The sequence below is a fragment of the Somniosus microcephalus genome, unplaced genomic scaffold (assembly GCF_052327205.1).
Source record: "Somniosus microcephalus isolate GS21.2 unplaced genomic scaffold, FLI_Smic_1.0 unresolved_chr1, whole genome shotgun sequence".
Taxonomy (NCBI): domain Eukaryota; kingdom Metazoa; phylum Chordata; class Chondrichthyes; order Squaliformes; family Somniosidae; genus Somniosus; species Somniosus microcephalus.
Window position 1 is genome coordinate 138,017,608 of NW_028225179.1, and position 13,371 is coordinate 138,030,978.

The 13,371-nt window shown below is 50.1% G+C and overlaps 1 protein-coding gene across 1 annotated transcript in view; it reads left to right on the forward strand.

Moving 5' to 3' along the window:
- The window catches only part of LOC147095996 (early estrogen-induced gene 1 protein-like), a 33,801-nt gene extending 22,086 nt beyond the window's left edge, over positions 1-11,715 (forward strand). The window contains exons 7-12 of the mRNA XM_085974951.1: positions 856-1,010; positions 1,840-1,947; positions 4,257-4,449; positions 5,583-5,704; positions 7,774-7,843; positions 8,794-11,715. Of these exons, the coding sequence (XP_085831077.1) occupies positions 856-1,010; positions 1,840-1,947; positions 4,257-4,449; positions 5,583-5,704; positions 7,774-7,843; positions 8,794-8,833 (688 nt within the window). The 3' untranslated portion in view covers positions 8,834-11,715. The remainder of the gene's footprint in view (positions 1-855; positions 1,011-1,839; positions 1,948-4,256; positions 4,450-5,582; positions 5,705-7,773; positions 7,844-8,793) is intronic.
- The last annotated feature ends 1,656 nt before the right edge of the window (positions 11,716-13,371 follow it).

The window sequence follows — 13,371 nt, forward strand, 5'->3', positions numbered from 1 at the left end:
AAGGGCAGAACAGGCCTGAGGGGCTGAATGGCCTCCTCCCCTTCCTATGTTCCAACTGGCCTTTCTTGGGGTGGATGTGTGTGATGACCCAGGCAATCAGCAGGGTCTTCCAGCTATGGGAAGATCATCATGGGCAAGACAGACATCTTGCATAAAGTCACACTTTCCAGCAAATATCACTGGGGAGTGAGACCCTGACTGGTTTTTCTCCCCTCTTCCCCACACCCCCTCCCACCCTGTCTTAACGCCTCATCCGAAAGACGGCAACTCCGACAGTGGAGCACTCCTGCAGTACTGCACTGTGCCTAGATTCTGTGCTCAAGTCTCTGTGGAAAAACCCTCAGAATTTTCAACACTTCTATTAAATCTCCCCATAAACCTTCTCTGCTCTAAGGCGAACAACCCTAACTTCTCCAGTCTCTCCACATAACTGAAGTCCCTCAGCCCTGGTACCATTCTAGTAAATCTCTAAGGTCGTGGCATCCTTCCTAAAGTGTGGTGCCCAGAACTGAACGCAATACTCCAGCTGAGGTCTAACCAGTAATTTATAAAGGTTTAGCATAACTTCCTTGCTTTTGTACTCTATATGCCTCTATTAATAAAGCCAAGGATCCCATTTGTTGTTTAAGAGCCTTCTCAACTTGTCCCGTCACCTTCGAGGATTTGTGTACATGAACTGCCAGGTCTCTGTTTCTGCACACTCCATTTAAAATTGCCCCGTTTAGTTTATAGTGGGGCTACCCCAAGGGTGGTGGCCATCTTATTTCCCTGGCCTAGTGTTGATGAGAGGCTGTTTGGTTCCCTTTGACTCGTTGCTGGTGGCTGTTTTCAACCCGTTCTTCTTGTTCGTCACAGGCCACCGTCCACCGCCAAGCCGATCGAGGTCTTGGGTCGGCAGAACTCTCTGGCGCCGGATTGCAAAGGGGACGATGGGAAGGGAAGTCCCAGCTCGGTCTGCAGCAGGCCCAGCTCTTTCAAGCTGTCGAGGTGCCGGTCCTTCCTGGCCACGGGTAAGAACCAGAAAAAGAATCGCCGTGGGTACCTCTTTCCCTTTTCCCCCACCCCTCAAAAATGCTTCACGCGAGGACACCCTTAAATCCTTTTGAAGTCCAGATTCGGGATAAGTTAGCTGGTGACCCGACCCAAAAACTAGGTGTCTGCCGTGGCTCAGTGGGCAGCCACTCTCGCCTCTCAGTCAGAAGGTCATGGGTTCAAGTCCCCACTCCAGAGACTTGAGCGCATAATCTAGGCTGACACTTCCAGTGCGGTACTGAGGGAGTGCAGCACTGTCGGAGGTGCCGTCTTACAGATGAGGCCCACCGTAACTATTTTGAAGAAGAACAGGGGAGTGCAGAACTGAGGGAGTTCTGGTGTCCTGGCCAATATTTATTCTTCCACCAACATCACTTCTATTTTATAAAAAAAACAAAAAAAAAAACAGTTGATCTGGTCATTATCTCATTGCTGTCTGTGGGAGCTTGCTGTGCACAAATTGGCTGCCACGTTTCCTACATTACAACAGTGTCTGCACTTCAAAAGTATTTCATTGGCTGTGAGGCACTTTGGGATGTCCTGAGGTCATGATGGGCCAAATGGCCGCCTCCTGTGCTGTAATTTTAATTTTTTTATTAAAAAGGTGCGGCATTATTTCCAATTGGTGCCCCTGCCCCAGGCATGACATCGAAATCCATGCTGTCAGGTGGGCCGCAGAGTGACCGGGGCTGGGGGAGGTGTTGCGCTTCTTAGCTTGGCCTGGGAACAATTATTCATTCGAAACACTTGCATCGTGCTCTCTTTTTTTTAAATATTTTTTTTGCTGTTGTCTTGTCATTTTTCCAGCAGGGATATCAGAGGACAGTGACCACTCACTATTCACTCAGGAGGAGCTCATCCAGAAAAGGCATTCCCGGAATTCCAGTGCCTCCAGCCAGGTGTCAAAAATCTCAGGTGAGAGAGTTTTTTGCGGGAGCGGAAGCCGCGCGGTTTAGCGGGGAGGGTTATACCCCATAGTAACTCGGTGGGAGGGGGAGCGAAGGAGGGAGGACAGATCCGAGGGACTGCCTAAGAACAACAACAGAGCCCTAGCTGCCAGATACCCTCCAGTACCTCAGCTAGCCCAGACAGTGCATGTTCCAACTGTGCAGGGCGTTGGTGAGACCACACCTGGAGTACTGCGTATAGTTTTGGTCAACTTTTAATAAGGAGGGAAATACTTGCATTGGAGGCTGTTCAGAGAAGGCTCACTAGGTCAGAGGCTGGGTATTCTGCGGCGAATGTCTCACATTCTGACTTCCCCAAAGCCTTTCCACCATCTACAAGGTACAAGTCAGGCGTGTGATGGAATACTCTCCACTTGCCTGGATCAGTACAGTTCCAACAACACTCAAGAAGCTCGACACCATCGAGGACAAATCAGCCTGCTTGATCGGTATCCCATCGACCACCTTAAACATTCACTCCCTCCCTCCACTGCTGGCGTACCGTGGCTGCAGTGTGTACCATCTACAAGATGCACTGCAGCAACTCGCCAAGGCTTCTTTGGCAGCACCTCCCAAACTCACGACCTCTTCCACCTAGAAGGACAAGGGCAGCAGTCGTATGGGAACACCACCAACTCTAAGTTCCCCTCCAAGTCACACACCATCCTGACTTGGAAGTATATCGCCGATCCTTCATCGTCACTGGGTCAAAATCCTGGAACTCCCTCCCTAACAGCAACGTGGGAGTACGTTCACCACACAGACTGCAGCGGTTCAAGAAGGCGGCTCACCACCACCTTCTCGAGGGCAATTAGGGATGGGCAATAGATGCTGGCCAGCGACGCCCACATCCCAGGGACGAATAAAAAGAAATACAAAGGTTGATTCCCGAGAGGAAAGGGTTGTCTAATGAGGAAAGGTCGAGCAGGCTGGGCCTATACTCATAGGAGTTTAGAAGAATGAGAGGTGATCTTATTGAAACATATAAGATTCTGAGGGGGCGCGACAGGGTAGATGCAGAGAGGATGTTTCCCTTCGTGGGGGAATCTAGAACTAGGGGAACTTGGAGGTTTGCTGCTCTTGTGCAGCACTGCAGTCCATTGGAAGCAGCCTTTGGAAATGGCCAAGTTATTCGCAGTGTTCGACGCTGTTAATGTCGCACCCTCGTGCCCACCTTTGAAGCTGGCCCCACCCACTCGCCCGGCCCCCTAAACACAGGGGTACCGAGGTCAAATGCAGCGCCTCAGTTAATCATCATCTTAGGCAGTCCCTCGGAACCAAGGATGACTTGCTTCCACATTAAAAATGAGTTCTCGGGTGACTGATGAGTCCAATGCGGGACCTACAGTCTCTGTCACAGGTGGGGCAGACGGTGGTTGAAGGGGCGGGTGGGTGGGGTGCTTGGGTTGACGTGCGCTCCTTCCGCTGTTTGTGCTTGGCTTCCGCTTGCTCCCGGCGAAGAGACTCGGTGTTCTGCGCCTTCCCGGATGCTTCTCCTCCACTTTGTGCGGTCTTGGGCCAGGGATTCCCAGGTGTCGGTGGGGATGTTGCACTTTTTCAAGGAGGCTTTGAGGGTGTCCTTGAAGTGTTTCCTCTGCCCACCTGGGGCTCTCTTGCCATGCTGGAGCTCCGAGTAGAGCGCTTGTTTTGGGAGTCTCGTATCGGGCATGTGGACAATGTGACCCGTCCATCGGAGCTGATTGAGCGTGGTCAAAGCTTCGATGCTGGGGATATTGGCCTGAACAAGAACACTGACATTGGTGTGCCTATCCTGCCAATGGATTTGCAGGATCTTGCAGAGGCAGCGTTGGTGGTACACCTCCAGTGCTTTGAGGTGCCTGCTGTACATGGTCCATGTCTCTGAGGCATACAGCAGGGCAGGTATCACTGCTGCTCTGTAGACCATGAGCTTAGTGCCGGGTTTGAGGTCCTGGTCTTCAAACACACTCTTCCTCAGGCGACCGAAGGCTGCACTGGCTGAGATCGGATAACTCGGAGCAGACTGGGGATTGAGCCCAGAACTTGCCCCGTCTTGTACAATCTGGCATGCATTTAAACACTGGGGGCAGAAGTGGGGGTGGGGGAGGGGCAATGCATGGTAATTCCTGTTAAAAGCTTAAGGGGGGGTGTGGGTGGTAATTTTAAACCTAACTCCACTTCGCACTGTCCTGTTGTGCAGTCAGGGTCCTGCCCGGGGTTGGGGGGGGGAGCTGATGTGATTTGAGCGGGGAGGAATGCGTTGCTAACCCAGGCGCTCTCTCTTCCTCCCTCCCACAGGGTACAGCTCCGAGTGCTCCCCCTCGGTCTCCCACTTCGAGCTGACCCACCGGCGGGAAGGATCTGGCAGCAGCAGCTGCCCATCTTCCGGCATCGGGAGCATGGCCGACGTCCGGGAAGGAGGGAAGGATCTCAGTCCGGAGAAAGTGGCGCCGCCCTTCAGGCCCACGCTGCGCCAGGATCGACTGTCGAGGTAGGCTTGACCCCCGGGTTAGTGCGGGACAGCCCAAGGGTCTGCCACGATTGGGATTCTCCTGTCGGCATCCGGGAAGAATGTCTGTCAGCCGCGGCTCAGTGGGCGGCAATCTCGCCTCGGGGGTCAGAAAGTCGTGAGTTTTCGCCCCACTCCAGGGACTTGAGCACATAATCCAAGCTGATACTTGCAGTGCTGAGGGAGCGCTGCACTGTCGGAGGTACCGTCTTTCGGATGAGATGTTAAACCGAGGCCCCCTCTGCCCCCTTAGGTCGACGTAATAGATTCCACGGCCACTATTTCGAAGATGAGCAGGGGAGTTATCCCCGGTGACCTGGCCAATATTTATCCCTCAACCAACATCACTAAAAACAGATTATCCGATCATTGTCACATTGCTGTTTGTGGGAGCTTGCTGTGTGCAAATTGGCTGCTGCATTTCCTACATTACAACAATCACTACACTACAAAAGTACTTAATTGGCTGCAAAGCACTTTGGGATGTCCTGAGGTTGTGAAAGGCCCAAGGCCTTCCTTTGTTTCAGCATTTCCAAATCCCTGGATTGTGGCTAAATCAAAATACAAGTTGTAATGTATGTACCTTTTTAAGGGGGGGAACTATGTTTTACAGCTCATGTATACTGCAGTACCGGCAGTGACCACACCTGTATATAACACTGAGTAGTAACCTGTACATTCAGTTGCAGTTTGAGCCACATTGAGTAAACACCTATTGTACCGTTCTCCGCAGTCCGTTTCTTATCATACACGGACGTAACACAAGTGGCTTTAAGTTAGATTCTGTCACAGCTCACCACCCAGTCCCAGAAGGGGAAAGGACAGTGTCTGACCCACTGCACCACCCAGTCCCAGAGGGAGAAAGGACAGTGTCTGACCCACCGCACCCCCCAGTCCCAGAGGGGGAAAGGACAGTGACTGACCCACTGCACGGCCCAGTCCTGTGTTTCGTACATTGCGACAGGGACTACATTTCAAAAGAGTTCATTGTCTGTAAAGTCATGAAAGGCGCTAAATAATGCATGTCATTCCCTCCCTCCCTTTCATGAAATGAAGTTGATTATGGAGGAGGAGGAAGTGAGTTTTGTTTTGATGCCTTCCCTCTGCTGTTGTAGACGGAAGAACGAGATGGCCGAGAGCCGACCCACCCAAGTGGACGAGACCAGAGTGGACGCAGATGACATTGTGGAGAAGATCATCCAGAGCCAGGACTTCAGCCAGTCCAGCAACACTGAGGGTAAGGCAGCAGGTGGGGGGGTGGGGGGTGCGTTCGAGGTACACAGACGTGTGATCCCGCTCTGTGCAAAAGCCATCACAACATGGGCCATAAATGTCAATTGTGGGTTTGAAACCTCTGCAATCCTGGGGTTGTGAATTCGGCCCGTGTTTGTGTTTCTCTTGACTCCTCAGTCCCACTCTGGTCACTGCTCCTTTTGGACCTTGCTCTCTTTCTCCTCCTCAAGCTCCAATGCCTTGTCCTCTCTTGCTTGTTCTACTCCCTATATCCTTGTCCTCTCGCTGTCTCCCGAGGCCCTGTCTGGTCCCCTCCGGTGGATGTAAAGGATCCCACAGTCACTACTTTGAAGAAGAGCAAGGGGGGGGGTGGGGGAGTTCTCCCCGCTGCCCTGGGCCAATAGACATCCCTCAACCAACATCATTAAACCAGATGATCTGGTCATTATCACATTGCTGTTTGTGGGAGCTTGCTGTGCGCAAATTGGCTGCCACGTCTCCTACATTACAACAGCGACGACGGGTCAAAAGTACTTCATTGGCTGTAAAGTGCTTTGGGGACCTCCTGAGGTTGTGAAAGGTGCTATATAAATGCAGGTCTTTCTTTACCATCTATCCTTTCTTCCTTTTTCGTTCAACTCCTCGCCTACCCTCAGTCTCCCCTTCACACAGGCTTTTCAAGCTTGGCCTCGCCCAGTACTACTTCGTGTGACTTACCTGCTGCTGCCCTGACCCCTGGCCCTTTGACCCCTTCATCTCTGTATGGCCACACGCTCCGCGCACTCCTGGATGGCACGATGAATTGTGAGCTTTGTTCTTTTTTTGTAAGGCCCAAGGACCTGAAATCTCTGCCCTTCTGGCGCAGCATCTGTGACAGTGTGCCTGTGAATTCACAATAGCTGCCTGATTGTGTCGTCGACCGCTCGGATAATGCGGGATTGCCCAGCACGCGTCTCCCGAGTCTTTCAAATGGCAAACAAGAGCCAGCTTAAAATTCCCTTCCTCTGCTCAGAGTGTGTGCCAGAAGGGAAATTGCTCACTCTGTCTGCGAGTTTCATCCATTTCATTTTAATGGCCAGAATGTCATGGACTGGGAAATTTGGTGAAATGCCCTCCCAGTTTGCGCTGGGAATGGAGAAGCCGTCGATTTAACCCTCCCACTACGTTAGGTTAAAATTTACCCCCATTGGTTTGATGACCTAACTGATGGGATCATGGCTCAATGCTGGTTTTACAGAAACAGGCCATTTGGCCCAAATGGTCTATGCTGCTGTTTGTGCTCCACACGAGCCTCCTCCCAGCCCTCTTCATCTCACCCCATCAGCATATCCTTCTATTCCTTTCTCCCTCATGTACTTATCCAGCTTCCCCTTAAATGCATCTATGCTATTCGACTCAACCACTCCCTGTGGTAGCGAGTTCCACATTCTCACCACTCTCGGGGTAAAGAGGTTTCTCGTGAATTCCCTATTGGATTTATTAGTGACTCTCTCTTATATTTATGACCCCTAGTTCTGGTCTCCCCCACAAGTGGACACATCATCTCTGTCTATCAAACCCTTTCATAATCTTAAAGATCTCTATCAGGTCACCCCTCGGTCTTCCCTTTTCTACAGAAAAGAGCCCCAGCCTGTTCAATCTTTCCCCTCTGTTCTGATATTATCCTTGTAAATCTTTTTTGCACCTCCTCCAGTGCCTCTATATCCTTTCTGTAATATGGAGACTAAAACCGTGCACAGTACTCCGTGAGCGTCCCCGATTCTCTTCGCTCCACCATTGGCAGCCGTGCCTTCAGCCGCCTGGGCCCTAAACTGTGGAATTCCCTCCCTAATCCCCCCCTCTCTTCCTTTAAGACGCTCCTTAAAACCTACCTCTTTGACCAAGCCTTTGCTCATTTGTTCTAATATCGCTCTCTGGCTCGGTGTCACATTTTGTGTGATGGACGCTCCTGTGAAGCGTCTTGGGACGTTTTGCTACGTTAAAGGCGCTATATAAATGCAAGTTGTTATAGTCTAACCAATTGTCTCGTCTCATAGGCCAGACGATGACTCTCTTGTTTTCTTTGTGTTTCAGACAGTGGGCTGCAACTCTATGTGGGACGGGACGGAACCATCAGACTGGGTGGTCTGCAGATCGATAACAGGTAAAGGGGAGGGGAGGCTGCGGCCTTCGAGGCTGTGTCAGTTGTGGCTCGGTGGGTAGCGCGCTCCTTTTTGTGTCAGAAGGTTGTGGGTTCAAGTCTCACGCCAGAGACTTGTAACCCACTCGGGGAGTGCTGCGCTGCCGGAGGTGCCGCTTTTGGATGAGACGTTAAACCGAGGCCCCCGTCTGCCCCCTTCAGGTGGATGTGAAAGATCCCATTGGGCTATTTTGAAGAAACGCTGGGGAGTTCTCCCTGGTGTCCCTCAACCAGAGTCACTAAGAACAGATGACCTGCTCATGATCTCATTGCTGTTTGTGGGAGCTTGCTGTGTGCAATTTGGCTGGCACGTTTCCTACATTACAACAGTGACTACCCTTCAGAATAAACATTGAAAAGCACTTTGGGACTTCCTGAGGTCATGAAAGGCATGATATAAATGCAAGGAAGTATAATTATAAATTAATTAAAGGGGCAGGGACATTTGTTGGAAAGATCTAGGTATAAAATATATTCCCACATTGGGGTGTCTGTTTTACTCCTGGGTGGGAATCCACCGACGCTAGTGGGCAGCCTGGGCCTCCTTTGCAGGCCGCTTGCTGAATTCCCGACCAAAACAGGCCTGGGGGTGCTGGTCGGGTCCCCCAGCACTGAGGTGAGCTCCATCTGCATATTTTGAAGGGGACCCCACCAGTTTGAGCCCGCAGTGTATAGTCGGCCAGACCGGGGTAGGGGAAAGGAGTGGGGAACTTTTCCCCGCCACCCACTTTAACTGCCCCCTCACCCCTTTCAGCCCCCCTACAACTGCCTGGCCCTACTTACCAACAGATTCCTTGTGGGAGTTCTTGACGCCAGGGATGCTTCGATGAGACAGGGGGTTTGTCACTGGGGGGGGAGAAATGTGCCAGGTGTTTCCATAGTAACGAGGTTCCCCCTCTCTGTCTCTCTTGCAGGTGGTGTGACTACAAGCCAGTTGTTATCGAGGCCCAGTGAGCGGATCCGGGCAACGGATTTCAGCTTTATTTCTTTTCCCCCATCCCCCAACCCCCCACTGCTCTTAATGGAATTGAACATTGGAGAGGATCATAAATTCCTGGCTGATGTTAAACATGGATGAACATTTCTCACTGGTGAACGAGATCATCGTCAAATTTTTTTTAACATACATATTTAGTGGGATTATTGGATGGGGACAGCGAGAGAGAGACGGATGGGACCCACCTCTTTCCCGGTGAACTATCCGATTAGATTCCCTGCAATCCTTGGCCTTGGATTAAAACAGTTCAAGAGGTCAGTTGCGGGGGAAGGGGCAGGGTTGGGAGCCGGGAGTTGTAAACCAGGATCCGGCCTCTACTCTCGCACTTGCGACTAATGTTAATGGATATAAATATTAATAAATGGCACACGGCATTTCTAAAAGAAATTGCATAGGTTCAGACATTTAGCTCGATGAGAATTGTTCCCTTCTATCCTATTTATTGTATATGTTTTAGTGAGACCCAGTGGGGACCATTTAATGCTGGACGTGGACTGGGAATTTTTGTTTCGATATCACGCAGGGGAATTGATTGATATTTATTGAACTCTCATTTTGATTGGGCTGCTTGTTCCTTGAAGGTTGGAAGTGCGTGGCCGGGGATTGTCGCTATGTTCCTGAATGGCGGCTTGAGAGGGAGATGTCTGCACGGTTATTAGTGTCTGTCATGTGGAGCAGCCACCGGCCCCCCCAAAAATCATGCTGACATCTTGCACTTTAAGACTGCTTGGGTCAGACATATTCCTGGAGGATTCATCACATGACCTCCCACCTCCAACCCCCCCCCCCCCGCCCCCCGGCCATTGGTCGCAAGGCATGTCCATCCTCACGACGTCCCGCCTTCCCACGGCCAATTGGAAATCAAACCGGCTTTTACTTACCCGACTGGATGGTGCTTGACTGTCAAACAACCTTTTTTTTAAATCTCCAATATTTTTAGAACTAACAAATGTTCAAAGAAAAATTGAAAAAAAAATATTTTTAATGCCCCCTATGATTTTTCTCCAAGGTCTTGCTCGCAGCAGTATCCTAGAGATTAACCCTGCGATTCCAGGGCAACCCTGGGAGGGGTTGGCAACCCAAAAAGACTGCTCTGGTTTGAGGCAAGCGGCCATCTTGTTTTGGAATTCCATCCTGCTCCGACATCGCCAATGGGGAACGCTACCTCAACCCAGTTAAGATCTTCGAGCAGGGATGAGTGCCACACAAGATATGGGGGGGGTTAGGGGGGTCCTACCCCAGTTTAAAAAAAACTAAAATAAGCAGCGATCAACACGTTAACATCTCTTACCTCCTAACATTTAGGCTTGGGGTTACCAAATCTGGGGGGGATGTATCCCTGGAGATTTCATCACCTGACCGTCTGCCTCCAACCCACTCAAAATCAGCCTTCCCTCCCACCCCCCCCCCCCCCAATCTCCAACATTTTTATTAACTAATAAACAAACCATGTCCAAAGAAAATGGAAGCAATTTTTTTTACTATTCAAATTAAAAAATTGCGCTCAGACTTTTTTGCTCACAGGAGGTTATACTTCAATTGCTGGAGACTCCAGGCCAATCCAGGAGGGGTGACTGCCCTAGCCAGGATCCTGTGACACACTTTTTTGCACTTTGCCTTGTTTAAGTGTACACTTTTTGGTGTGGGGGGGGGGGGGCTGCTTGATGAGATGTAATCTTCAGCATGAGGGAGAGAGTTAGTCCCGGGCTAGACCTGCTCGCCAGTGACGCAAGGGAGAGAGTTGGGCCTGGGCTAGACCTGCTCGCCAGATGGGTTACATATTAAAAACAAAACAAGCGTGACCTTAACTTGGGCCGAGCATGCTAGCTGCCATTCCTAACCTGCCCACCTGCCTTGTCCATTTTTTATTTTGAAGCCACACTAACCATGGGGCTTTTATTTTTAAGACGGTAAGAAGCCATTTTGTGAGGCAAAACTCTTTGGCGTTAGGGCATCCATCTTGGACAAGGAGGTCAAAGGGCAGGATGGCAATTTGAAAATGCTTTTTTTTTCTCCTTCGATTTGTACAGGACATGGCGACCTGGAGAGCGATGGAATCTTCCCTTTAGCCCCAGTATTTAAACAAATATATATATTTTTTAAAGCAAGTGTGAATCCTTCGGGAATGACTTTCCATCAGAGATGCAGGATGGGAGAAGGTGTGGGCTTGAGCTAATAAATATCCCTCTTGTTAATTCAGCTCCCGCTCCTTCTGGCCCACGTTCTCCCCGCTCTGCTCCCAAATATGAAACACCTGGCGGATGGTGTCGTCGGTGTTAAATGTTTAAATGGAACAAGAAAATAAAAATGACCAGAATATATGCAAGGAAACAATTAAAGGGATGATGTTGGTTGTGTGCGCTCTTTGATTATTTCACCCCCCCCCCCCCCCCTGCCAAAGGCGGTAATAACAGGGGAGATGTCATTATTAAAGGGGCAGTGCAATCTTCAAAAGAAAAAGAACACGTGGCAAACTTTTTGTGGGAGGGGAGGGAGAGATGCTCCGGTGATATCATTTCCCTCTGTGCAAATTATATGACGAGTTTCTGAGTGATTTGTGCAAAATATATATTTTTTAAACAAACAGCGTTTGCTGGGAATCTTTTTTCCTGGGACTGGTGGCCCCTTTAAATGGCGGGCATTTTATGTTTTTAAAAAATCTGTTTGGGAGATGTGGAGCTGAGCCCTAGCTGTGCGGACTCTCTTGGTGCTGAATATTCTAGGGGTGCTCATAGGGCGTTCACGACTAATTTGCCTCCGTGTTTATTGAGAATGGTTTGTGTCTGGATTTTTTTTTTAAGTGGAAATTTCAATAAAATGTCTTTTTAAAAAAAAAAAATGTCATTTCATTCAGGAGCAGGTACTTGCATCTTTACATTGGTTATTGGATCATGTCCACAAGCACTTTACAATGGAGGGAGGAGAATGCCTAGGGGGGTAATTAGGAGGTGGGGGGTGTGGTGAGAAGATGGGGCGAGGGCTTTGCAAGGGGGGATTTGAAGGAGGGGGACAAGGAGTAAAGTTTAACATTTCCGGTCGGTGACCTTTCATCAGAACTGGATAAACTGATTGATTTTCTGGTTCCATTGGCCATGATTTTTTTTTAACCCCAAGTGGACTCACCCCCCCTCAGGCCTGAGTTAAAATTACAGTCTGGTCTCAATGATGTCATCAGGCCACAACGTGCATAGGTAAAGGAGGACCCCGTTGGTTTTGGGCGTGTGTCCTCGCCGCCTGTTCAGGAGAGCCGGTTAAAGTTGCAGATGTTGCGATCATGCCGGCTTTCGGACAGGTAAGAGCCAGGGCGATTTGTTTTTTTTTGTTTCCCACCCCGCCAGGTTTCTGCCCAGCGAGTCTGGTTAAAATCACCCCCCTCGTTATTTCTGTTCTCTTCAGATGGCCTTCAAAGTGTTGCTGAATAACACCTCAGCAGACTAACAAATCAGTGGGAGGGATGATGATGCCCTGCTGTGAGGGGTTTAAATTAGCGCTAAATAAAAAGTCACCGATCCCTGTTTTCAAACCATTGTTTTTTTTAAGCTACTTGCTTTAAGGCAATGTAACAAATCTGTGTAAACTTGAGGGGGTGGGCGTGGGCGTAAGCACTTCTCAAAAGTAGGAGATGGGACAAGGGCTTCCAAGAAGCGGAAGAGGATGTCAAAATGGAAAGGGCGCAAGTAGGAGATGGGGCTTTGCACGGGGGGGGGGGTTGTTAGAGGAGGTTTCGGTGCAGGGGAGGGTGGGCTGGTGACTGAATGCACAGCCAAAGGTGGGCTGTTATTGTAGGCTTCTGACTAAAGCGTTACAAAACAAACCGATTTAAGGCTGGGGTGTCCAAACAATAACCCACAGGCCACATCTGCACCTGCGAACACAAGTGAATGAGTTTTGCTTGCTATTTCGGCAGCACATCCCAAACCCGTGGCTTCTTCCACTTAGAAGGACAAGGGCAGCAGGCCCGTGGGAACACCACCACCACCTCCAAGTTCCCCTCCAACTCACACACCATCCTGCCTTGAAAATATATCGCCGATCCTTCATCGTCGCTGGGTCAAAATCCTGGAACTCCCTCCCTAACAGCACTGTGGGAGTACCTTCAGCACACAGACGGCAGCGGTTCAAGAAGGCGGCTCACCACCACCTTCGCAAGGGCAATTAGGGATGGGCAATAAATGCTGGCCTTGCCAGCGATGCCCACATCCCATGTACGAATTTAAACAAGAAAGCATTCTTAGTTGCTGCTTTGTTGAGTTTTGGGAGTCTTGAAAGAGATTTGGAAAAGGCTGTGCTTCATGTTGGTGGATGTACCCGGAATCGGAGAACTCCGGCCTGTTCGTATTGACAACACAATAGGCCGCACGGGTTGGTTTTGACGTGTGGCCCGTGCGGCTCCATCCCATCTACCCAAGGGGCTCTCAAAGGCTAAAGGCGTTGAAGTCACCCGGAAAGTTCTAAAGAACAGTTGAGTTGCGTTTGAAGGATTTTCCCCAAAATC